Source organism: Salvelinus alpinus, chromosome 2, assembly GCF_045679555.1.
Source record: "Salvelinus alpinus chromosome 2, SLU_Salpinus.1, whole genome shotgun sequence".
Classification (NCBI taxonomy): Eukaryota; Metazoa; Chordata; class Actinopteri; order Salmoniformes; family Salmonidae; genus Salvelinus; species Salvelinus alpinus.
In genome coordinates, this window is record NC_092087.1 from 125,596,304 (window position 1) to 125,623,535 (window position 27,232).

The window sequence follows — 27,232 nt, forward strand, 5'->3', positions numbered from 1 at the left end:
ATATGGGGGCTGGCAGCATCTCCTCATATGAGCAGGTGGACGCTAAAACCACTGGAGGGAATTATGCCAATGATGTTGTTGCCAGAGCTCAATATTTCAAAAAGCATGGCTATTAAAGTCTCACAGGCTGACTGGCAGTCTGTCATTCCAAGGAAAGAGAATTACATCCTTTGTTTTTGAGGTCTGCTATAAACTCCTGTTAAAACGTTGGATTACAATTTAATGTTATGTTCATAAACAATAGTTGTAATAGGCTATTACAGACATTCTTATATTGTATTGTATTTTGCACATGTTTATGCATTCATCTCTAAAATAGTTCGCTTCACTTTCTGAGAAAGATCATGTAATAAGTAATGTAAGGCTTTGCAGTCTAAGGTTTTACAACAACGCTTTACATTACATATCACACAAGTGCCTAATAAAACGCATTATTATCCTACAATTGTATTTTGTTGACCTCTGATTAAGCAACCATCATTATGAGACTTTATAATGCCACTAGTACAACATACGTTACCTGATTCTGTTTTATGGACTATTGTTATGATAATACTTTTTAATATGCCTACATATTGGATATAGTTGTTATATAGTCTCTAAATACATCGGCAAAGTAGTTGACCTGGACTACATATTGTTGAATGATATTAACAGTTTCCCCAAACTATGTCTGGGTATTCAATTTAGGCTAGCAGGCCTAGACATTTCTGTTTTGTCTGATCCCTAAAGATGGCGCTATGCATTTAAAGTGCTTTTATCCACAGTTCAAAGAGAAGAGGCATGCTTTTGTCTACACTTGTCATTACTGCTTTTCGACAGCAGGAGATTGGGCTGTTTTGTCATTATAATGTAGAACGGGAGCATATATGTTGTCATTGAGCATGGACAACTGAGGACATACAACTTCAAGGGATGGAAATATTGTCATCGTCACACAGTGAGATTATTCTGCAGATGTGGGCATGCGCACTGCATCGGTTCTACGGGGGACGGGAAGACATCACGGAAAAAACTCGCTGTACCCGAACCCCACGCTGAAATTCATTCTTGGTTGCAGTGTAGCACGACTACCGACTACCATGTTTGATACACTGTTGAAGTCAGGGACTACTTGACACCCTGGCGATTTAAGTCGCCGCAAAACCGTATAAAATACCGTATGGGAACAGTATGCGGGAAATGGTTGGAGGTTGCTGCGTGTGTTCCGATGAGCGAGGCTGGGCTGAAAATCCTCTTGTATACTGTGATGGGCACGGGTGCAGCGTCGCTGTTCACCAGGGTAACTAGCTTGCTATACTACAATGTAATTACGGTATTGGGGCAAGGATGGGGTGGTGCGTACCTACGTGGGTGCGTGTCTGTCTGTGTTTATGTGGGAGGGGGTGTTTTCCTTTAACACGCGTTGCCGTGGTGCGAGAGGGGACATATAACATTACATCGAGCCCTTATGGCGCCGACTATTGCGGTTTTGGTAGAATGGCTATTATTCGATACAAAGTTACGCATCGTTAGGAAGCATTTGCTACTACTGGAGCAGCAGACTTGCTGGCCTATCGGGCCTTGCGGATGAATTGTTTCCTCAACGATGCATCCACATTCTTTGTTGACATCTTTGTATCTCAGCCATGCAGCAATGGATCCACTCAATGTGTCCATCAGTTTTGATTCGAATAAGAGCCATGAATTATGATTTAATGTGTACACCTTTACGGTTGTAAGGCTATAAGAGTTGTGCACACCGTCGCAGTATATCCCCCGTGGCTTTTATTTATTGTGCTACGTAGGAAACATCAATAACAATATCGTCTGTAGCCGACACACAATACAATCTGAGTTTACAAACTGTGATTCACCTCATGGTATTATAAATCAGCCTATGTCTTGCAAAGTAAAACCACTGTGGTTGCATCCAACCCATCACCACTTCTGAAAAAGGTGACCTACATCAATAGCCTATCAATATTGGGATCATCTCGGGAATATCTTTGACAAGAAATATATAAATCATTGTCACACTTAACTTTATGCCCTGGCTATGCCTTCTCTCAATTCAGTTGCCTTGTGGTAAGAGTGTCTGTCCTGAAAAGGTTGGGAGTTTGATTCCCGGCTGAGTCATACCAAAGACTGTAAAATGGGTCCTGCTGCATCTCTGCTTGGCACTCAGCATTAATGAGATAGATTGGGGGTAAAGCCCAGTGATAGACTAGCATCCTGTCCAGGGGGTGTACTTGTACATCAAGCTGCTTCACGCTACAGAAACAGGAGATTGGCTCTTGCTCCTATGAGTCGTTCTGGCTCGTACAAGGCTACTTACTCTATGCTTGCTCTCAACAGTAAAACTAAAATATTAATTAAAAGTTGAAGGTATACCAAGAAGTGAGTTAGTTACATAACTAATAAGTAATGGAACTTGTTTGTGTCTCAGTCATTTGAGTGGTAGACTAAAGATTTGTCTGTCTTTGTGTCTTTATTTATGTGTGTTTGTGTGTGTGTCACAGCGTGCTATGGTATTGTCCAGGTGCCCACTGGCCCGTGGTTCTGTCGAAAATGTGAGTCTCAGGAGAGAGCTGCCAGAGTGGTGAGTACATATATCCCATATATCAATATATTATCCGTACACTCCTTCAAATCAATGTAATGTACTGCATGTCTATCAATGTACAGCATATCCCCTGCCTGTTGTAGTAATAACACTGGTAGTAGAGTGTGCTATTGAAGCTACTGTGCGTAGTTGGTTATTGTGAGGTGTGCTCTCATTTCTCATCAGAGATGTGAGCTGTGCCCTCACAAAGATGGCGCCCTCAAGAGGACAGACAGTGGAGGTAATCTACTGGAGGCGGACTTTCTTTCCTTTTATTCTTCATCCTCCACTTTCCATCAATTCCGCCTCCCTCCACCTTTCCCTTGTCTTACAAATATATAATGTGTTTGTGTCAATGTGTGCGTATGCACGTCAGAGGGTGTGTGTGCGTGTGTGCGTGTGTGTGTGTGTGTGTGTGTGTGTGTGTGTGTGTGTGTGTGTGTGTGTGTGTGTGTGTGTGTGTGTGTGTGTGTGCGTGTGTGTGTGTGTACTAATGTGAGCTGTTCTCTCTCCAGGCTGGGCCCATGTGGTTTGTGCACTCTATATTCCCGAGGTGCAGTTCGCCAACGTTCTCACCATGGAGCCTATCGTACTACAGTACGTCCCTCACGACAGATACATCAAGGTATTCTTCACTGTTCCCTGTCAACTTTTGATAACCTTGTTTGTCTTTCGCGAAGGATGTTCTGCCCGTCATTTGAAATGCATTTTTATTGGCCTGTAAAGATTGAATGACATTGGAGATATTGTTTCTTTAGCCAGAGTAAATGGTTGTCCATCTATGTGCCTATCTTCAAAATTCCACACAAACTATATTTTTGCACAGGCAAAGCTTTCATGAGATCATCCAGAGTTTTTCCTAAGCCCTCTCTTTCAAGTCCTCTCTGCAAGTTAGCCTTTAGTGTTGGCATCTGGACGGTCATGTGCCATGTATCCCGCCACCGTCTGCATGCTTTTAGGCCTAATGGTCTTGAGTGATCGCTAGTGTGGAAAAATCTATATTCAGCATATGCCCACCAGACAGATTTTTTGAATGAAAGCTTTTATATGATTGGATTACAGTTCTATTCGAGTCAATGGGAAGCTAGTAAGACTCTTGCTGCTGAACGATAGTGAGTGCTTGTCTTGTAGTGGTCTCGTGTTACCATGTCAGGGGCAGCTACAGTAAATCGCTTGCACCTCTCTGGTCTGGGTTGTCAGAGCCATTCATCCGGATTTGCTGCCCTGCATTCTTAGAGAGCGTTTGAGTGGACAATGGGTCGTGTCCCAAATAGTACACTATCCCAAATGGGCCCTGGTCAAAAGTGACTTTGCTACACAGAGAATAGGGTGCCTTTTGGGACGCAGACAATGAGTGAAGGCTCAATAAGCCCACCACCTTCCCCCCTCCTTTACAGTAGCTCCAGATGCCGTTCCTCTGTTTCCCTTTGGCTCACAAGGGGAGAGGAGGGGTAGATGAAGGGAAGGAGGGTGTAGATGAAGGGAAGGAGGGTGTAGATGAGAAGAAAGGTAAGGAGCCCGCTGTTCTTTTGTCCAGCACCTGTTGCTAGGCAGACAGCCAGCCCCCTCTGTCTGGGTAATAGCCGTAGGGGAGCGAGGTGTGAAGAGGGGGGGGGGGGGGTAGAATGTTTCATAACAGGCTGCTATCAATGACAGGCTAGGGTTGGACTCTGGGCACTGGTGAGGCCCATACAGTTGAACAGTATCACACTGACAGTGTCCCAAATGGAACCCTATTCTCTATGTCGTGCACTACTTTTGACCAGAGCCCAGAGTACAGTGCACTACTTTTTAGCCATATGGGCCCTGGTCAAAGGTAGTGCGCTCTACAGGGAATGGGATGCCATTTGGCATAGATACACCTACAGACATCTAGATTTGGGTCGTTCCACCAATTAGGTACCCTTTGAGTAGTCTTCACTTTTTATTTAATGCAAAAAAAGCACTCATTTCATGGAACGACCCGATTTCCCTTCCATAGCTAAGTCTGCCCGTTAGATCTGTGAGTGATTTCAGGTGGACATGACATCTGATGTTGATAAGAGGAGATATGTTCTGGTTCCTTCTTGTTCATCTTTCTCCTCCCCTCTCTCTAGACGTGTTATATCTGTGAGGACCATGGGCGAGAGAGCAAGGCTGCTTGTGGCGCCTGCATGACGTGCAACCACCAGGGCTGTCGACAAGCCTTCCACGTCACCTGGTGAGTGGTCTGTGTGTGTGTGTGTGTGTGTGTGTGTGTGTGTGTGTGTGTGTGTGTGTGTGTGTGTGTGTGTGTCCTCTCCCATCTGTCTGACTGTCTGACCCTGTGCAGTGCTCAGATGGCTGGCCTGCTGTGTGAGGAGGAGGGCCCTGAGGCTGACAACGTCAAGTACTGTGGCTACTGCAAGCACCATTACATCAAGATGGTAAGAGACTGGCAAATCTATTCGAGTCTGTTTTCAGCTTTCTAGGAGAGCTCCAGTTCTTCTTCATTTAAATGGAATGAAATCTGTTGTGTTGGGTAATAAGAAGGCTTTGGAAAGGACGTACAACTTCCACTTGGTTGTGTAACTTCCATTCACATGCTGCGTTGAGGAAGGCTAAGGAGACATCGCTTTTCAAACCGGCGTGGAGGAATAGCTTCCGCCCCCTAGTTGCCCCTGTAGCTCTAGCTATTGCCCGTCTAGCTATTGCCCCTATAGCTGTACTTGCCCCCTGCGACCGTTGCGGTTGGCAGCGGTGTGACTCTCTGCCTCTCCTCTGTGGGGTCCTGTAGCAGAGGAAGATGCGCTCCAGTGGAGAGAACACAGAACGCAGCTCCTTCGGCCACTCCAGGGGGCGCTCCACGTCCCCCGCCCAGGACAAACACGGCTCCCACCACCACAGGCTCAGGAAGGTGAGTGTCTGTGTATTGTGTGTACGTACCGAACGTGCATTTGACTATTGCCTGGTGTGGCTTGTATTGGTGTATTTGCATGAATGCTCAAATCCTCAGCCTCTCCCTTTTGGTTTCATTCAGAGTCACAAGGACAAGGTGAGGCTAAAGGAGCGGCATAAAAAGTCCTCTGATGGTCTGGGGTCCTCACTGACCAGCAGCATGGACAAGGTGAAGCCAATCCCAATATTTACACCCCTAAATGCCCTCAGTCTCTAACCTCTCTTAACTCTCTCTTTCTCTCTCTATCTAGTCTTTCCCCACATCCACCAATCCTCTTCCTTCATTGTTCTAGTATAACCATTTGGTTTCCTAAATAGTTTGAACTATTGTGTATTTCTAAATGGACACATTTGAGAAAATGGTTTTATTCCGGTGAGGTCCTTGGTTGAACTCTCTAACAGGACCGTCTCACAATACTTTCTAACGAGCGTAAATGGCTTTAATCTATGACATCAAACCGCTTCTCAATCTAATGACACATTTCTTCCCCCCCGTGACCTCTCTGTGTTGTTGATTTAGTTGTCGTCGGGTCACCACAGCAACAGGGACAGCGAGGGGAATTCGAAGAGGTTGAGCTCTCACGGCCAGCTGGGACATCGCAGTAAGAAGACAGGAAGCATTGGCAAGAGCTGCTCCTCTTCCTCTTGCTCCTCCAGTCCCTTCAACACTGGTACAAAGCTAATCCTTTATGGGCCAAATAACCGGCCATTTTGTGTCCAAGCAACTTCTCAGTCAGTTCTGTTTGTGAATAACCAACTCTCTAGTGCAGAACTCTTTGTTTTGGTATAACTTCACTGTGTTTAGTCTGAACGTGTGTTTTATAATGGTTTAGGTATAACTGCACCGTATATTGTTGTCTGGTTATTGTGCTGTGTTTAGGAATAACTATGGTGTGTATTCCCAGGTGGCGGCTCCCAAGACTTCCTCCCGTTCTCCTCTACCTCTCGTTTGGAGCGCGACCCCGACCGAGGAGCAGACGAGCACGGCGCCGAGGAGCCCCGGGACGAGCGGACCAGACGGACAGCGCCTGAGGAAGATGACGAGGAAGAGGAGGAGGAAAAGGAAGAAGAGAAAGAAGAGGAGGAGGAATTAGACAATAGTAAATACCACAACAAGGCCTCTCTGCAGCCCCCGGCCCTGACCCCGGTTGACGGACCTCACGGAGGGTCGTCGCAGGGTCCCGAGAGGTCAGAGGGCGAGGCCAACTCTTTCGAGACCAAGGTCACCATCTCCACCTTCGGCTCCATCATGCGCATCACTTCCTCCTCGGGTGGGCTAGGCGGCGGCAGCAGCAAGCTCCGCAAAATCACTTCCTCCTCCTCGGGGGACTACAAGCTTTCCAAGTCGCTTCTCAAGTCCCCGCACCTAGCCACGCCCCCTATACTGGAGGAGGCCAACCTAGAGGAGGACAAGGCCACGCCCCCACCACCGCTGCCAACACACCGGGAGAGGAGGCACCGTGGCAACAAGAAGAGCCGGCACGGACCGGGGCGCCCGCGGGGGAGCAAGAACCGGGAGCGGACGGAGAGGCGAGAGGAGGAGTACCGTCAGCACCATCACCACACGGCTCCTGCTCCACCTCCTTCCCTAACCTCCTCGTCCTCCTCGCTCTTCCCCAGCTCCTCCTCCCTCCCCCACACAGCGTACTCCTCCACCCTGCCCACCTCCTCCCTCTCCTCCTCCTCCTTCCCCTCCACTTCCTCTAGCGTCAGTTTCTCCACAGGCCGCGGCAATACGCTGCTCGGCTCCGGTGAGTCTCTCACCAGATCCGTCTGAGTGGGCGTAGTCTCTGTGTGGTAGCCCTCTAGCTTCCTGTGTGCACTTGCATGTGAAAATAATACACAGCATTTCTATGTATTGTGGCTGTGGATGATGAACGTACACATTATAAGTATGTGTATTTAGAAGCAAGATACCTCGTTTAGAAAATGGCGGCCAGATTTAAGCTTGTACATATTTGCACGACAGAGAAAGAAAAGGATGAAGAAGTGTAACAGATTGAGTAAAAATAAGAGGAAAGAACCCTTGTATGTGTAAAGCTTTTTGCTTGTGACTTTTTGAGCAGAACTAGAAGTGCAGACTTTACCCGTACGTAGTAAATCTTAGGTAGTTAGTGATCTGTGCTTCGTAAAGAGATTTGTTAGATTGTGGTTTTGTGTGTAGTGTCAACAGAGAGAGCATGTGCGTCAATGGCAGGGTTGACTTCCTGCTTTTGCTCTACTCTGACAAGATATGACCTCAACAGTTTTAGGTGTGCGGTTGTGTGCATGTGTGTGTTCTATAAATTAATTGCATTTATGAATTAAGTCTGATATTATTCTCTTGGTTAGGAATCTACACCAGTCACGAGGGCCCTCTGTCTTTGAGTGGGGGTGTCTGTAACACCCCTCTGTCGTTGGGCGGAGGCATATGTAGCACCGCTCTCTCATCAGGACTCCTGCCATCTCACGTCTCCACACTGTCACTTCAACCAGTCAACTCTGCCCTCAACACACAGGTACTCCAGAAATCAACGTCATGTCTGCGTTAGAGCCTTACCCATACCGGCGACATTCAGGCCCTACCCTACCCAGGTCCGATTGCTTCTGCCAAATTTAAGGCCCGGCCCTGGCCAAAACCAGAAATAACTTCCTGCGTTAGTCAATCCATTAGCTGCTCCTCTCTGTCTGTCACGAGCGCCCTGCTCTTTGAGTCTGTGAGTATCCATGGCAACGGCTACGCTTGGGCTACTCTGCTCAATGAAGAGACATGAGAGAGCAGTTAGCTGTTGGATACTTTTCGTCACTCGAAACTCTGTGAAATAATCTCTCCTGTCTTATATTTGATGAGGTTGAAACACTTGTGACGTCATGTTGCGAGCTTAGCCAGATATGACTGTACTGTGCAGCAGAGCACGAGCAAATGGCTCAGCTTCAACATTTTTGTGATCAATTTAGTGATACCCGGGCCCTGCCCGTACCCTAGTTATTGATGACAAAACAGGCCCCACCCGGCCCTAACCCGATGTATAATGTCAGAGGCGGTCGAGCTCGGGTCAGGTAGCAGAGCTTTCGTCTTCTTTCCTAGTTGCACACTATTACCTATATACAGATGTATGATCTTCATTTGAGCCAGTTTGCTACAGCAGAAAAATTATCCTGCTTCTGCAGGAAATATGAATTATTATGTGGATTTTAATTCATGGACACTTTTGTAGGGGTTGATACATTTTTTCATAAAGGAGTCTGACATTTCAAGGTGGAAAATACAAACTTCGGGCGCCTTTTTAAACCTCAAATACACTACAAGTTAAAAATGTCCTGCATTGCAGGAAAGTTCTCCTGCAACAGGGTGATCAAATTAAGATCCTACATCTGTAGTGCACTACTTTTGAGGGCCCTGGTCAAAGTAGTGCACTATGCAGGGGATATATAGTTCCATTTGAAACGCAGCCCATGACTGAGCTTATCAACGATATCACGTTACAACTAAAATAGTCTCCCACATGTATTCAGTTGCCAGGTAAATGAGATCCTAACTTTGTTCTGTGTGTGTTAAACCCTCGTAGGTGGACCCATGTTCCAGCTCTTCCTACAGCCTCAGCTCCTCTCAGCCGTTTGGCAGGATCCCTTCTACTGCCCGTAGTACACTGCCCTCACTACTGAGCCAAGCCCAGACCTCACTTCAAGGTAACACACACACACTCGTTAGTGAGATACTTATGTTTGCTATGAAGTTACATAGGGGAGAGTGGGGTAAATTGAGACAAAGGGGTAAGTTGAGCCACCCTTGTTTCTAGGAAACCATACATAATAATCATTTGACCAAATATTTAGGAAGAGGTCTTCATTTCAGTCTGTGACGGAAGAAATCACGTGGGAAAAGTGGTTAGCAAGTTAGGTAGAAATACATTTAAGTCAAATGAATTGATTGTGTCAGAGGTTTCATGATGCTTGTATCTGAACCAAAGTAGATCATTTTAAGATTGTTCTTTACATCAGTTGGGGTCTCTATAAGCTACAATATGAGGTCCTAAACCAGCAGGAAAGTGCATCATTGTGTGTGTGGGATAATATAGTCCAAATGTTTCCATGGGGTAAGTTGAGCCAATGGTCATGGGGTAAGTTGAGCCAATGGTCATGGGGTAAGTTGAGCCAATGGTCATGGGGTAAGTTGAGCCAATGGTCATGGGGTAAGTTGAGCCAATGGTCATGGGGTAAGTTGAGCCAATGGTCATGGGGTAAGTTGAGCCAATGGTCATGGGGTAAGTTGAGCCAATGGTCATGGGGTAAGTTGAGCCAATGGTCATGGGGTAAGTTGAGCCAATGGTCATGGAGTAAGTTGAGCCAATGGTCATGGGGTAAGTTGAGCCAATGGTCATGGGGTAAGTTGAGCCAATGGTCATGGGGTAAGTTGAGCCAATGGTCATGGGGTAAGTTGAGCCAATGGTCATGGGGTAAGTTGAGCCAATGGTCATGGGGTAAGTTGAGCCAATGGTCATGGGGTAAGTTGAGCCAATGGTCATGGGGTAAGTTGAGCCAATGGTCATGGAGTAAGTTGAGCCAATGGTCATGGGGTAAGTTGAGCCAATGGTCATGGAGTAAGTTGAGCCAATGGTCATGGAGTAAGTTGAGCCAATGGTCATGGGGTAAGTTGAGCCAATGGTCATGGGGTAAGTTGAGCCAATGGTCATGGAGTAAGTTGAGCCAATGGTCATGGTGTAAGTTGAGCCAATGGTCATGGAGTAAGTTGAGCCAATGGTCATGGGGTAAGTTGAGCCAATGGTCATGGAGTAAGTTGAGCCAATGGTCATGGGGTAAGTTGAGCCAATGGTCATGGAGTAAGTTGAGCCAATGGTCATGGGGTAAGTTGAGCCAATGGTCATGGGGTAAGTTGAGCCAATGGTCATGGGGTAAGTTGAGCCAATGGTCATGGGGTAAGTTGAGCCAATGGTTGAGCCAATGGCAAGTTGAGCAAATTGAAGGGTTTTCTTCCCAGGCAGAAAAAATCAAGGTGTTATCTCAGGGATATGAGGTAACAACAGGGCCTTAGGTGTCAAGCCTCTGTTAAAAGATGCTTAAAATTATTAAAAGACAAAAAGCGATTGTTTTGAATTGTGTTTGGGAAATGAAGATAGACATGGTTTTAAAAAGGTAGTGGTAATATTTAATTTAGTACAGAAATGTGTATGCGGCTTAACTTACCCTGTCCCACAGCTCAGCTAAGTTGTGCCAAGAGACCACTTTTTTTTTGGACAAGCTATGTTTTCCAAACAGAAAGACATACTGTATTTCCCTTGACAGAGTGATGCTGAATGTAAAAACGGCTCAACTTACCCCAGTCTCCCCTACTGTAGCTACCTGCTAGTTTATCGGCATTGCTCTCTCTCCTCTCAGAGTCCGAGATGGACGACTGTCGCTTCCCATGTCACGACAACTCGCCACGAGAGAGCCTTTCCTCACAGTAAGTTTCTGTATGACTCTACTCTCACTGTTATCAACACTGTTCTCTCTCACTGTCACTATCAACACTGTTCCCTCACTGTCACTATCAACACTGTTCTCTCTCACTGTCACTATCAACACTGTTCTCTCTTACTGTCACTATCAACACTGTTCTCTCTCACTGTCACTATCAACACTGATCTCTCTCACTGTCACTATCAACACTGTTCACTCTCACAGTCACGATTAACACTGTATTCTCTCACTGTCACTATCAACACTGTTCTCTCTCACTGTCACTATCAACACTGTTCTCTCTCACTGTCACGATTAACACTGGTCTCTCTCACTGTCACTATCAACACTGATCTCTCTCACTGTCACTATCAACACTGTTCACTCTCACAGTCACGATTAACACTGTTCTCTCTCACTGTCACTATCAACACTGTTCACTCTCACAGTCGCGATTAACACTGTTCTCTCTCACTGTCACTATCAACACTGTTCACTCTCACAGTCACTATTAACACTGTTCTCTCTCACTGTCACTATCAACACTGTTCCCTCACTGTCACTATTAACACTGTTCTCTCTCACTGTCAATATCAACACTGTTCTCTCTCACTGTCACTATCAACGCTGTTTCTCTCTCACTGTCACTATCAACACTGTTCTCTCTCACTGTCACTATCAACACTGTTCTCTCTCACTGTCACTATCAACACTGTTCTCTCTCACTGTCACGATCAGTACTATTCTCTCTCACTGTCACTATCAATACTATTCTCTCTCACTGTCATGATCAGTACTATTCTCTCTCACTGTCACTATCAATACTATTCTCTCTCACTGTCACGATCAGTACTATTCTCTCTCACTGTCCGGATCAATACTATTATCTCTCACTGTCACGATCAGTACTATTCTCTCTCACTGTCACTATCAATACTATTCTCTCTCACTGTCCGGATCAATACTATTCTATCTCACTGTCATGATCAGTACTATTCTCTCTCACTGTCATGATCAGTACTATTCTCTCTTACTGTCACTATCAATACTATTCTCTCTCACTGTCATGATCAGTACTATTCTCTCTTACTGTCACTATCAATACTATTATCTCTCACTGTCACTATCAATACTATTCTCTCTCACTGTCATGATCAGTACTATTCTCTCTTACTGTCACTATCAATACTATTCTCTCTCACTGTCACTATCAACACTGTTCTCTCTCACTGTCACTATCAACACTGTTCTCTCTCACTGTCACTATCAACACTGTTCTCTCTCACTGTCACGATCAGTACTATTCTCTCTCACTGTCACTATCAATACTATTCTCTCTCACTGTCATGATCAGTACTATTCTCTCTCACTGTCACTATCAATACTATTCTCTCTCACTGTCACGATCAGTACTATTCTCTCTCACTGTCACGATCAATACTATTATCTCTCACTGTCACGATCAGTACTATTCTCTCTCACTGTCACTATCAATACTATTCTCTCTCACTGTCACTATCAATACTATTCTCTCTCACTGTCATGATCAGTACAATTCTCTCTCACTGTCATGATCAGTACTATTCTCTCTTACTGTCACTATCAATACTATTCTCTCTCACTGTCATGATCAGTACTATTCTCTCTTACTGTCACTATCAATACTATTCTCTCTCACTGTCACTATCAATACTATTCTCTCTCACTGTCACTATCAATACTATTCTCTCTCACTGTCATGATCAGTACTATTCTCTCTCACTGTCATGATCAGTACTATTCTCTCTCACTGTCACTATCAACACTGTTCTCTCTCACTGTCACTATCAACACTGTTCTCTCTCACTGTCACTATCAACACTGTTCTCTCTCACTGTCACGATCAGTACTATCCTCTCTCACTGTCACTATCAATACTATTCTCTCTCACTGTCATGATCAGTACTATTCTCTCTCACTGTCACTATCAATACTATTCTCTCTCACTGTCACGATCAGTACTATTCTCTCTCACTGTCACGATCAATACTATTATCTCTCACTGTCACGATCAGTACTATTCTCTCTCACTGTCACTATCAATACTATTCTCTCTCACTGTCACTATCAATACTATTCTCTCTCACTGTCATGATCAGTACAATTCTCTCTCACTGTCATGATCAGTACTATTCTCTCTTACTGTCACTATCAATACTATTATCTCTCACTGTCATGATCAGTACTATTCTCTCTTACTGTCACTATCAATACTATTCTCTCTCACTGTCACTATCAATACTATTCTCTCTCACTGTCACTATCAATACTATTCTCTCTCACTGTCATGATCAGTACTATTCTCTCTCACTGTCATGATCAGTACTATTCTCTCATACTGTCACTTTTACTTTTGTATACTTTATTATTCTGTCTCTTGTGTACCAATGTTATTCCATTTCAATCTGTCTCTGTTCTCTGTAGCCATATCCCCGGTCATTTACCACTGTTATTCTCTCAGGTCTCCTATGAGCTGTCTGCCTCTACTGTTTGACCAGAGGGAGGGTGTGGGCCCTGGGGTCAGAGGTCGTCCTGAAAACGTCCCTCCATCCAGCTCCCACATAGAGCTCCTCCTGGAGAAGCATGGCAACGGAGAGATGGGTGCCAACAGTAAGTACACGGGGATGCTTTGTGGCAGTCTATAATATATCTTCATTCACTGAGGATTTGTCTTTTTGGGGCGATGTGTCTGCCTTTATGACACAGTCTGTCATACGCACCCGGTGTCAAATGTATTTTTGGACTCTTTGAAGAGGAAGTGGATTCTTATCAACCCGTGTCAGTCTGATACACTTGCTTTCAGAGCCTTTAAAATGCGCTGTGCTGTTCAGCGATGATCATTAGTGTTTCACAGCCGGTAGCGGCAGGTAGCCTAGTGGTTAGAGCGTTGGGCCAGTAACTGAAAGGTTGCAAGTTCAAATCCCCGAGCTGACCAGGTAATCTGTCGTTCTGCCCCTGAACAAGGCAGTTAACCCACTGTTCCTAGGCTGTCATTGTAGATAAGAATTTGTTCTTAACTGACTTGCCTAGTTTAAAAAATATATTTTAAATAAAATGGCTTAGTATGGAAACTGTAACAAAAAACACATTTGACTCTAATATAGTGCTCTACTCTCACTTTCTTCCCCCCTCTCCCGTCTCCCTCCCCCTTTCCGTCTCTCTCCTCCAGTTGTAGAGATGCTCCAGTCCCTCCACTCGCTGCAGCAGGAGAACCAGCGTCTCCAGGACCAGATTCTCAGCCTGACGGCCAAGAAGGAGCGGCTGCAGCTGCTCAACGTGGAGCTGGCCTGTCCCTTCCCCCCGCAGGTCCACCACTCCCACCACTCCGCCCAGGGCCTAGTGCCCACCACCACCCACATCAGCTTCCTCTCCTCCGCACACGGTCAGATTCAGGAAACCCTCCTCTCAGAAGCTTCCCATCCTCCTTCCCTCATTCGTTGTTAGTTTGCTAGTCTGGAAAGAGTGTCACCATCCCCAAACACGAACCTTGTTTTTGTCATTATATTCTAGACAGTTGTGTGTTGTGTTTTTGTAGTTGGTTCCCTGTCCCTGTATCTATATCCCTGTGTGTGTACCTCTCTTGTCCCTATAGACCCCCTCAGCACCAATAAGAGTCACCTGTCTAAAAGCTGCTTCCTGAATGACACCTCCTTCATCATCTCATCCGAGGTGAGAACCCCTTTGTGCCCAACATACCTTACTTAGTACCGGCCAACACCTGAACCCACTGTGTAGTTAGTTATCCAATACTCTTGCCCTTTATCCCAAACTGTAGCGTTAAAGGTGACATCTGAGTTTCGTTTCCAATCAAAGGTGCTGCCTCTACTTGTTTGTGCATTGAGTAGCAACGGTCATCTAAAATTGTTAAAAATATAACAGAACGACAATGGATGAAGATACTCATCTTAATGGCACGGACGAATAATGAGTTTAGGGATTTTGGTAGGAATTCAGTTATTCGATTTATTGTAAAATTTCACCTTTTTTATTAGAATGCACTCATATATAAATGTTCTTATTGTATTGGGTATTTTTGGGGGTGTTTTGTGTTAAAATAAAGACAATTCTATATGTGTCGTTTGCATAAATACAGCAGGTTTTATTTGCATATACGAATAAATTAACATAAAGGGGTGGCACAGGGCTGCAACCCCCAAACACTACCTCTGTCCACCCTACCTGCACTCACCTGCGCTGACTTAACTGCCCCATTAATTACTGTTCTCACGTCCCCTTGCATAATTCAACAAGTGTGTCAATAGCAGGATACCCTCAGAGTAAAAATCAACACGCTTGGCTCTAGATTACACCTACAGTATCTAAACATACTTTACATTTGCGAGATCAGACATAATATCACTATAATCCGAGTCTTCATTTTCGGAAGATGCTTTCATTTCAGAGCCTCTAATTTGTAAACATTTCAACTGTATTAAATTATTACTTTTTCAAATTCCGCAAAAAAATGAACGCCCATTAAAATAAAGTTATCCTTCTTGTGATGGAAGTGTCAAGATGGTGCGTTAAATCCCTAACGAAGCTTTAGCGTTTTTTACAGAATCAATGTAAAGACGATGTATTCCATTGAGCCCATTTTAGCCATTACCAGAGTGTGCTTGACAGGTCATTACGAACGTTTCCACGGTCGTAACGTTAACGGGGGAAAATGACAGGCACAAGCAAGAGTATGAAAGAGTCACAGGAGTAAAATGAAAGCAATTAATCCACCGAAATTTAAGTGACAAGTGAATTTTCACCCCTCAAACACAGGAAATAGATGGGTGAAAAAGACAGATCCTCAGGTGGGCGGGGCATGCGTGTTATTACATTGAGGGAATGTTAATATATGAAATATGGGGAAATGAAACTCACAGATTTCACCTTTAAATGAACCATAACTGTCCTATTAGTTTTACCCTGTGTTTTTCTCTTCCGACTCTAGGAGCTCCACTCTGGTAGTCCCTCCCGCAGTAGCTCCTCCCTCTCCTTCCAGAGCACTCCGCCCCCACAGCAGAGTCCTGCCTCCTTCGGCCAGCCCTTGCTGAACGGGCTGGGTGGGCGGGGTTTGACTGACAGCCTGGGGGGCCTCAGTCAGGCCAGCAGTTCCATGGTGGGCGGGCTCATGGCCTCCCTAGCAGGAAGTCCCCAGCTGAACATGAACGGCGTGCTGGGCAGCCTGAACGGGGTGATCCAGTCACCTGTCCAGAACGGCCCCCTGCCGGCCCTGCGGCCCCAGCCTCCTCCTTTGGGCCCCCAGGCACTGGCACAGGGCCTGCAGCTCCCCAAGAGCATGAGTCCGTGAGTACCTCCTCTCTGTCTGATCACCAGAAAAGTATAATGGTTGGTGATAGTGTTGGTTGATTGTTTTGTGAGGATATTGTTTGTTGATTGCTGTTGATCAGTTGTTGTTGTTGTGATAGCCACAGCCATTCTTTTTGTGACCGTGATACATTTTTATATAGTCTGACACTGACAGACAGTTGATTTCTTGTTGTGACTGGCTGTGCTGACTGATTCTGGTCTAGACTGTTACTGTAAATGATTTGTGTTGTGACTAATGGGTTGGTAAGTGTTGTTTGGACTGGAAGTGTCCCATGATGAGTAATATTTAACATGGTTGTGTTTCAGGTCTTCCCTCCTGTCTGAACAGCAGAAGCAGCTCCTTCTCCAGCAGCACTTCACTCCAGTAATGACTCTACCAGGCCTTACAAACACACTCAGACATGCAAACACTTGCAGTACATGCTCTTGATGTTTGGTAACGCGATACAACACAACCATGATGATAAGATGGGGTCGTCATAAGAAGTTAAAATAAAACTGAAACCGTATTAATGGATGAATTTTCAGGACCGAAATAAGAGATACAGTTGAAGTCGGAAGTTTACATACACTTAGGTTGGAGTCATTAAAACTCGTTTTTTCAACCACTCCACAAAATTCTTGTTAACAAATTATAGTTTTGGCAAGTCGGTTAGGACATCTTCTTTGTGCATGACACAAGTAATTTTCCCAACAATTGTTTACAGGCAGATTATTTCACTTATAATTCACCGTATCACAATTCCAGTGGGTCAGAAGTTTACATACACTAAGTTGACTGTGCCTTTAAACAGCTTGGAAAATTCCAGAAAATTATGTCATGGCTTTAGAAGCTTCTGATAGGCTAACTGACATAATTTGAGTCAATTGGAGGTGTACCTGTGGATGTATTTCAAGGCCTACCTTCATACACAGTGTCTCTTTGCTTGACATCATGGGAAAATCAATCTGTTTCCTAGAGATGAACGTACTTTGGTGTGAAAAGTGCAAATCAATCCCAGAACAACAGCAAAGGACCTTGTGAAGATGCTGGAGGAAACAGGTACAAAAGTATCTGTATCCACAGTAAAACGAGTCCTATATCGGCATAACCTGAAAGGCCGCTCAGCAAGGAAGAAGCCACTGCTCCAAAACTGCCATAAAAAGCCAGACTACAGTTTGCAACTGCACATGGGGACAAAGATTGTACTTTTTGGAGAAATGTCCTCTGGTCTGATGTAACAAAAATAGAACTGTTTGGCCATAATGGCCATCGTTATGTTTGGAGGAAAAAGTGGGAAGCTTGCAAGCCGAAGAACACAATCCCAACCGTGAAGCACGGGGGGTGGCAGCATCATGTTGTGGGGGTGCTTTGCTGCGGGAGGGAGGGACTGGTGCACTTCACAAAATAGATGGCATCATGAGTGAGGAAGATAATGTGGATATATTGAAGCAACATCTCAAGACATCAGTCAGGAAGTTAAAGCTTGGTCGCAAATGGGTCTTCCAAATGGACAACGACACCAAACAAACTTCCAAAGTTGTGGCAAAATGGCTTAAGGACAACCAGGTCAAGGTATTGGAGTGGCCATCACAAAGCCCTGACCTCAATCCTATGGAAAATGTGTGGGCAGAACTGAAAAAAACATGTGCGAGCAAGGAGGCCTACAAACCTGACTCAGTTACACCAGCTCTGTCAGGAGGAATGGGCCAAAATTCATACATCTTATTGTGGGAACCTTGTGGAAGGCTACCTGAAACGTTTGACCCAAGTTAAACAATTTAAAGGCAATGCTATCAAATACTAATTGAGTGTATGTAAACTTCTGACCCAGTGGGAATGTGATGAAAGAAATAAAAGCTGAAATAAATCATTCTCTCTACTATTATTCTGACATTTCACACTCTTAAAATAAAGTGGTGATCCTAACTGACCTAAGACAGGGAATTTTTACTAGGATTAAATGTCAGGAATTGTGAAAAACTGAGTTTAAATGTATTTGGCTATGGTGTGTGTAAACTTCCGACTTCAACTGTACATGATTAAAATATAGCTGTAAGCAGCAATGAACGGGGTTCACAGGATGACAAAAAGGACACAAGATCACTCGATCATGTAGGAACTATCTTCCTTTATGTGCAATCATGATTCTAAATACAACATCTGTAGTGAATCTGACATGTGGTTCATGAGATGATTTTGAGCATTAGTGTTACATATGCAAAGAATTAGTTATTAATAGTTTCCTTGTTTTTTTAATATATTACCAAATTCAGTGTGGTTTGTCTTAGGGATGTCTATGATAGTGATGACAAGTTTCAAGTTGATAGGCCACTGTGGATTGGATTTACAGTGTTTTAAATGGACGTGTAATATCATATTTTTTATTTGGAGCTAGGCTTGTTAGGGGGCGCTACAGGCTGGAGCTGTATAGGTTGAGGTTGGATAGGATGAGTCTGGAGGTGAGGTGGCAGAGGTGATTGGTAGGGGGCGGCTGCAGCCCTGGAATGGCAGCCCACTGCTGGTGGTTCAGGTGTTGCATGAGCTTGATCAGGTGTAGCTAATGCCAACACTGGGAGCTGCGTTGGTGTATTGTTTTGGACTGGAATTTGTGCTAGAAGGTGCCATCTGAAACCTCAGCTTCTCCAAAATTACTCCATGATTTTCGACAGTTGTCTTTAAAGCTTGCATCATAGCCAGGAGCTGTTCGATTTGGATTGTCCTGACCTATGATGGACGAGGTCATGAGTTGTCCGGTTATGAGGGTTGGACCTGGATGAGGGTTGAACTTTGAAGTCTCCCTCTTGTTCCTCTTTAGATTCTTTGTACTTCTGTGCAGGGGTGAAAGTGGAATTATTTTCTTCCCGGTACAGGACGTCCTGTAGTGCATTTTTTTTTAAATAACATATAGAATCCCTATTAATTCAATAGGATCTCTGTGGGCCTAGTTGTAAAGAATTGTAATTGAACTTTTAAAATGTATGACCTTTAATTTGGTATTTTATTAGCATCCCCATTAGCTGTTGCTAAAGCAGTAGCTAGCCTTCCCGTTGTCCACGCCAAACATGAAGTAATACAGTAGATTAATAAACAAGGACAGAATGTCAATTTATTGTGGTATAAACACAACCAGTCATGATGTTTTCATCTGATTGTCAAATAATCACTTCAAAGGGCTCCGTTACTTGCCTACCCGCGCACGTTCATCCACTTGCAACATATTCCCAGCCTCCAAATAAATGGTGAATGGAAAGAGACATCTGTTACACAAAATACCAAAAAGTGTAATGACATTTGGCGATTGTCGTTAGGACAGAATTTATGCGTCCACTGCTGTCCGCGCACGTCTCGGTGTCAGCCGCTCATCTCTGCCTTGTCAAAATGTCAGGGTTTTCGTCAAACCACATCGCATTTGAAGCACATGCTATATGATCCGTTTTCAAGTCCATTTGCTACTTTTTCATGCCTCTGACTTGCGGTAATGATAAAAAAGTGATGTAATAGCCTACAGTTCTTTTGACATTTTGTTCAAATTATTTTTACAGGCTCATGTTTTACCAATAAGGCGTACCCCCCACCATTTCGTTTTCCCGGGACGCCGTATCTGTCACGTTCCTGACCTGTTTTCTGTTGTTTTGTATGTGTTAGTCGGTCAGGGCGTGAGTGTGGGTGGGCATTTCTATGTTATGTGTTTCTATGTTGGGTTTAATGTGCCTGATATGGTTCTCAATTAGAGGCAGGTGTTTGACGTTCCTCTGATTGAGAACCATATTTAAGGTAGGCTGTTCTCACTGTTTGTTTGTGGGTGATTGTCGCTGTGTCTGTGTTGATTGCACCACACGGTACTGTCTCGTCTAGTTCATTCATTCATTCATTTCGTTCGTTCTTTCCTTCCTGTTCGTGCGTTCATTGTTTTTTATGTTCACAAGTTCAGGTCTGTTTAACGTCGTTTGTTGTTTTGTAGTTTATGCAAGTGTTCTTCGTGTTCGTCTTCTTTAAATAAATCATTATTTCTACATACCTCGCTGCGTGTTGGTCCGACCCATGCTCCTCCTCGTCTGAGGAGGAGAACGAATATGACTGTCGTTACAGTATCTTTTCCGTACCACCTTACTTTCACTCCTGGCAGTGTGTTTTTGGGAATGGCTTCTGCGCCTCTGGTTGTTCCATATAGCAAAGGTGGACTGAAGGAGGTTTCGACTGGTTCAGGGTTCAAGATGCCCCTATGGCGCATCGATAAGGCGGCAGATGAAATAAGGAGCTGAAGCAGGTATCCAAATAGGGGGGGGGGGGGGGGGGGGGTTATTTGCACACACACGACACAGGAGCACATGGGGGAAGGTTGCAGGGTTAGGTTGTGGTTTACTAGGGAAATACAAGAGGGTGATATATACACGTTAAAATACAAGCATGACTGACAAGTGCAGAAGGGATAAATAAATAACTGAAATGCATCTCACATACCGGACTGACAGGAAATTGTATTAAGTCATTTGGCAGCAGTATATAAACTTTAACATCAACTAAAAAGGATCTTAATATTAACATTTATACATCCTCAATAATATAAAGTACTCACTTGTCAGTCATGCACAACATGGACAGGAAAACATAAGATGGCCACCCCATGCATTCACCAACAAGAATAAGAAAGACTGGAGGGAGAAACTGCTGCTTAAATAGTCAAGGGTGCTAATGAGCAGAGTGGAGCAGGTGAGGTGAGTGGCAAGCGAGGGGCGTGGCCAGAGTAGAGGGGAAACCTGGTTTCTGCCATGAGCCTTTGTAACAACTATAGTTTGACCATCTTTGAATGCATCAATGATATTTTCTCAAACTCTTTAGGGACTATTGTCCAAAACCAAATTTGGACTGAATCTGACTTTTAGTCCATGAGAATAAATGTTTTTATGACAATTTTAAGCATTAGCGTAGTCAAAAAGGGAATTGTTAATAGTTTCCATATTGTTTTAAGATATCAATGCCAAACTTATGGTTCTTCATGGTAATGTCTTTGATGACCTAAAACGTTTCAAGTTGATATGCCATTGAGAAGTGGATTTACAAGGGATTTCAATTGACATGTAAAATTGATTTCCTGATTTATCAAAAACTTAGCCATCTCTTAACCAATCCCTTAGCTTTTCTCAAATTAAGTTAAAAGATGGGTCTACATACCAAATTGATATTGGATTTATGGTTCATGAGAATAAGTTTTTCAAAAATTTCCAAGATTGATGAAAATCTGTCCTGACGGACATTATGGGTCTTTGAGGCAAATTTGTTCAGCATGAGGAAAGACACCTACATTGCCTTCAGAGAGTATTCATACCCCTTGATTTATTCCACATTTTGTTGTATTACAGCCTGAATTCAAAATGTATTAAATATTTGTTTTTTTCACTCATCTACACACAATACCCCATAATGATGAAGTGAAAACATGTTTTTGGACATGTTTGCAAATGTATTGAAAATGAAATACAGAAATATCTCATTTACATAAGTATTCACACCCCTGAGTCAATACATGTTAGAATCACCTTTGGCAGCGATTATAGCTGTGAGTCTTTCTGGGTAAGTTTCTAAGAGCTTTGCACACCTGGATTGTACAATAGTTGCACATTATTATTTTAAAGCCAATTTAAGTCAAAACTGTAACTAGGCAACTCAGGAACATTCAATGTCATCTTGGTAACCAACTCCAGTATATATTTGGCCTTGTGTTTTAGGTTATCCAGCTGAAAGGTCAATTTGTCTCACAGTTTCTGTTGGAAAGCAGACTGGTACTCAGTGATGTGTTGGATTTGCCAAAACATAATGCTTTGTATTCAAGACATAAAGTTAATTTCTTTTCAGTTTTACTTTAGTGTCTTAGTGCAAACAGGATGCATGTTTTGGAATATGTTTACTCTGTACAGGCTTTCTTCTTTTCCCTGTGCGGTTTCCTTTCTCTCCGGCAACTGAGTTAGGAAGGACGCCTGTATCTTTGTAGTGACAGGGTGTATTGATACACCATCCAAAGTGTAATTAATATCTTCACCATACTCAAAGGGATATTCAATGTCTGTTTTTTTGGGGGGGCTCATCTACCAATAGGTGGCACTTCTTTGCCAAGCATTGGAAAATCTCCCTAGTGTTTGTGGTGTTTGAAATTCACTGCTCAACTGAGGGACCTTACAAATAGTTGTATGTGTGGGGTACAGAGATGAGGTAGTCCTTCAAAAATCATCATAAACACTATTATTAGTCCATGTAATGTATTATGTGACTTGTTGAGCAACTTTTTACTACTGAACTTATATAGGCTTAACAAAGGGGGTTAAATACTTGACTCAAGACATTTCAGCGTTTCATTTTTAATTAATTTGTAAACATTTCTAAAAACATAATTCCACTTCCACATTGTGGGGTATTGTGTGACACAAAATTTAATAAATTGTAAATTTGGGCTGTAACACAACAAAATGTTGAAAAAGTCAAGGGGTGGGAATACTTACTGAAGGAACTGTACATACAAACTTTCAAGTCTCTAGGTCAAACAGGGCGGTGGATATGACAGTTTAAGTGAGACTGCTTATAACAGTGTCACCTATAGTCCAATCAGTGCCATTCTTTTTGCTCAAGTTATTCATGGCCTCTAGTTTCTCTGTTCCAAATGATTAAAAACGTTACCAATCTGATTGACTGTTAAACCCTGATTATTCAATGAGTGTGACCATGGCCAGGTTTATTTTGGTCCCAAAAAATAAATGGAGAAAAAAAACAGTATATGCTGCAGTCTTTTTTTGGCCCAGCACCGGTAGATTCATTTTGGATGAGCATATCACTACCCATTTTCAAGTCCCTTATCTCTTGGGCTGTGTGTGTCTCAGGAGCAGCAGTTGGTGGTCTATCAGATGCTGCAGCAGCAGCGGCAGAGGGAGCTACAGCGCCTCACACTGACCGGGGCCCTCACCTCCACCCCCACTGCCCAGTCCCCCAACCTGGGGGCCTCGCCCCTGCAGGGTGGCCAGGGAAACCCCCTCTTCAGCCTGCAGGAGAATGCACTTCACAAGTCCGGGGTGAGTGCCGATATGCAGTTGTTCGAGACTCCTTATTTGAATAGGCCATTGTATATGTCAATTCTTGATCAACTGAAGCTTTAAAGAATAAACTTCTTTCTAGGAGGTTGACTTGCTTTGTAATGCTGTCAAACCTGAGGATATAATGTGGATAAATGTATGTGTGGGCCAAACATCTAAACTCACAGGTCAGTTTTAAATGTGTTTAATTTCAGGGGGTGGGAGAGAAGGGCGGAGACAAGAATGGCTGATATGTTACCTTCGTGTCTGAACTGTTGCGGCTATAACAGCAGCTATAACAGGGGAAAGGAAAGTAATCAAGCTGTTCCATCAGAAACTAATGTCACCTTTAATCTCCATCTGAAAGACTCTTGAACTCTTTGTCTTCTATCATATCTATCTTTCCCCCTCTTTTATGAATGTATAATGGGATCGATTTAAACGGTTATGTTTTATTTTTTATGCATTGAATTACTTTTATTTGAGGATGTTCTTTTCTTCTAGGTCTGTATGTGTGTAGGCAGCTTTCAGAGAGCATGAATACAGTGGTCTGTAATTGAATTGCACTAATCTGTTAACTAGACCAATTGGGTTCGCTCTTGTAGCAAGAGCCAGAGATTCTGGTGTCCTGACGGTAAATGTGGAGAGTATTGGGGTCCAGCATAGAAATTGGACTCTGGTGATCAATTCCAAATCAACCCCTAGCCGCTACTCTCAAGGCACTTCCTGAGATCTGAAATGATTAGATGGGCGTAAACAATATGATGACTATTCCACCTAGCCAATCAGAAGACATGGTAAACTTTAAACCTATCCAATCCTTTTAGATTTCCTGGAGTGGCTATGGGTAGGGCTAAGTGTCGACTTGGAATTTGGGTGTGAGTGTTTTGGGCCAAAGTGTCCTTAGGCCATAACTTTACTGAAGCACTGACCCTCCACTTAAGCAATTATACCCCTGTGGAACCAATGTATCCCTCCAAACATCCTTGTTGAGGACAATCTGTCTGACACCTCTCTAAACATCAACTGTCTTCCTCAAGGTCTGTCTTCCTTTCATTGTCTTCCCTCCCATATATTGTACAACTATGATATTCCTATTTTATCCTATTAAATGTCACGGCTACAGGCTGGCATCAAATGATCTGGGGACTGGCATCGACTGTGTAGAGTGCAAACTATGCCTCAGTCCACCCGTGAGAATTTAGAGAGAATGTATGATGTTCAATATGTGTGCCGCTGCCAAGATTAATCAAACGAAACCAAACATTTGAAAATTGTCCCAAGTAAATATGTAAGAAATTCATATTTTTGTTTCCTCAACCCATGTGTACTCTGCTGATATAGAACCCAATAAGGGACATTTGGATACTTGGAACTGATAAGTTAGTGATTGATTATTTTGCACTCTATCCTGAAGTGTTAGTGTTTTCTTATTTGTTTCTGTTGTACATATTGTTCTGTTGATGCCCGGAAAACTAGTTGTTCTTTTAGCAATACTGTATAGTTGTCAATGCCTTAAAATAACGCTAGAATTACTGAGGAAAATTAACTGACACTTAACAGCCAAAAGGCAGCTTCTTTTGTCTTATTCATTTCTTAATCTAGTTTTTGTTCTGGTTACAATTACCGTTATTTCAGATTTAGGCGAAAGCACTCTTTTCAATCTTACCATTTATACTATTGATAGGCAACGGTGATCATGTCAACAATTGTAAAATGAAAATATGTTTATCGGTAGGTCTCAAATCATCTGTAATTGTGTCTTAAGATGCTGCTCGTTGTTCTGTTTCTTAGAAGAACTAACAAGCAACATCCCATGTTAGATGGTATCACTTTACTTGGTCGTAAGATCTATAAAAGGCTGTCATAGTAATGACATAGCAGTCATGGTATTTGTGACTATGTTCTTATACAATTGTGACTCAAACTCTTATTGGTTTCATCAGGTCAGTGTTGATTCAATTGTCATCAGGTGACTTCATCTGTTATGATACGACTGCCTATGACATGTGTTACGTCATTCTAATAACACTACTATGTACAGGATGTCTTACTACTGAGATCATGATGTCAAGTTAGAAATGTTAGCATTCAGAACACATAGGCAACTCGGGAACTCTGATATGTAATTTCTTTTTTTTTTACTGCCTGCTGCATCTACTTTCTTGTGTGGCACATAATAACAGGTCCTTCTGTGCTGGGATCAAGCTAATCTATTAACATTGCCCATTCTCCCAGGTCTTTTAACTCACTGTTCGACTGGAATAATATTTTTCCTTTGTGGTGTTCGTTACTCATCTTATTTGATCATTTCCTCATTTAGCTAAGGTCAAAGATCATTTCCAAATGTGTGTTAGTTTTTTGTTTGCAACCTCGATATTGACCTCCCGTACATGTGATATCGGTAAGTATTAGATCTGTTCTGTTTTTGTTGTTAGTTGTCAGTGAGGAACTTTCAAGCGACTATGTTAGTTGGCAAAATACTGTAGCAACAAGACTATAGGAGAATGTTAACGTTGATAACACATGAGCCTATTCCTCCATATTGACAGGACTTCCAAAGGAGGTCTGCGGTTGAACAAGTACGTCCTTATGAGTTGTTGTACGATTAAGGTAAAAATCTAGGAAAGAACATGTCGAAGAGGTTGTTTTGACTGAAAGAGTACCGCGAAGGAATCTTGAAAGGGAATCTTTCCCATTTTGCACTGGGGCGATTTGGCCCAATAAATGTACATCTTTTTTTTATATATATATACTTTTGTTGTTTTTTTATTGTTTGAGTGCAAATTGTATACTTAAATGTGTTTGTGTATAGACACATTCATTTTCTAAGCTTTGAAGTTTGGGTAACCAAGATAATCCATGGTATTATGTACGTATACTGTTATGTGTATCTGTTATGTATTACATCATATTTAAGCACCTCTCTCAATGAAGTTTGATGAAAATGGAACTAACTTCTTGGGACATAAAATGCATGAAATGCAGTTAAGTCTCGCAAATCAGTAGCTAAATACCAAGTTTGACTACGCATAGTTTTTAAATGCATTGTTCTCAAAAAATGTTTTATGAATTTTAAATTGAGCACTGCATTTAATAAAAGACAAGCATTGTTGTCAATGTACAGTGTATTTGTTAGAGAGAATTAATCAACAATGAATTTGCCAATATTCAGATTTAATGCCCTGTAAAGTATTTTGATATTTTTGTGTAAAAATTAAAAAGGCGACAATTAAGACGACTGAACTTTTACTGTCAATAAATGTATTTTACTGAGTTGATTTGCATGTTGTCTTGGTTTCAAAGCTTTATTAACAGACTGCAGCATTGTGTGCATCACTTACTTGAAGCAGCCTCTCATAATGCCTTCATGAACCAGTCATAACAGTGTTATGAACAGTCATAACAGTGAAAGAGAGCGGTTCTCCAGTTGGGCTGGTCTGTGACTCACTGCTACATTTTCCAGTCAGAGGAATAAGGCAACCTCACAGAGAGTTGCACACAATAGAAAACGTTATTTCTAGAGGACATACGTAGGAGATGGATATGGTTCTGAGTAATAGCAAAAGAGCAATTATAATATTGACTGTATAAGGCAGGGATCTCAAACATAAGGCCTGAGGGGGTCCAATCCGGGCCACAGGTGGTTTGAGTAATAAAACACCTGCGGCTGAATTCTTTGGGGAGGGGGGGGGTCTAACTCAATATACTTTAAAATGACTAAAACCAAATGGAAACTGTAGAAATGATAATAGACCTATATTTATACAGTTTCTTGACTGTCCAGCTCGCTAACAATCACTAGACAGTCAGGGAGCATCGGAAACACACAAAAAAAACAATGAATAGAGGACTATGTTTAGCAAATTTTGATGGCAAGGAAATACAGTA

General features: G+C 43.0%; 1 protein-coding gene across 2 annotated transcripts; it reads left to right on the forward strand.

Moving 5' to 3' along the window:
* Nucleotides 1–848: 848 nt before the first annotated feature.
* LOC139568616 (protein AF-17-like) lies at nt 849–26,618 on the forward strand. 2 transcript variants are annotated; one of them, XM_071390562.1, is made up of 20 exons: nt 850–1,282; nt 2,502–2,581; nt 2,771–2,825; nt 3,100–3,209; nt 4,681–4,784; nt 4,896–4,989; nt 5,340–5,459; nt 5,583–5,669; nt 6,021–6,171; nt 6,406–7,251; nt 7,832–7,998; nt 9,049–9,169; nt 10,877–10,943; nt 13,440–13,588; nt 14,148–14,360; nt 14,571–14,647; nt 15,921–16,276; nt 16,607–16,664; nt 23,153–23,341; nt 23,557–26,618. In XM_071390562.1, exons 1-20 carry the CDS (start codon nt 1,174–1,176, stop codon nt 23,590–23,592), a joined length of 3,189 nt encoding a protein of 1,062 aa, XP_071246663.1. In that variant the 5' UTR covers nt 850–1,173; the 3' UTR covers nt 23,593–26,618. The 2 variants fall into 2 exon arrangements, with proteins under 2 accessions (XP_071246662.1, XP_071246663.1); XM_071390561.1 differs by lacking the exon at nt 23,557–26,618 and having other exon boundaries at nt 849–1,282; nt 23,153–23,550.
* Nucleotides 26,619–27,232: the final 614 nt, after the last annotated feature.

What these genes read in the sequence shown, in the direction of transcription:
- LOC139568616 (XM_071390561.1), top strand. Translation starts at nt 1,174, where the DNA reads ATGCGGGAAATGGTTGGAGGTTGCTGCGTGTGTTCCGATGAGCGAGGC. An exon ending in CAGCGTCGCTGTTCACCAGG is followed by an intron (nt 1,283 to 2,501) that starts GTAACTAGCTTG and finishes TGTGTGTCACAG; the next exon opens with CGTGCTATGGTATTGTCCAG. An exon ending in ACTCTGCCCTCAACACACAG is followed by an intron (nt 7,999 to 9,048) that starts GTACTCCAGAAA and finishes AAACCCTCGTAG; the next exon opens with GTGGACCCATGTTCCAGCTC.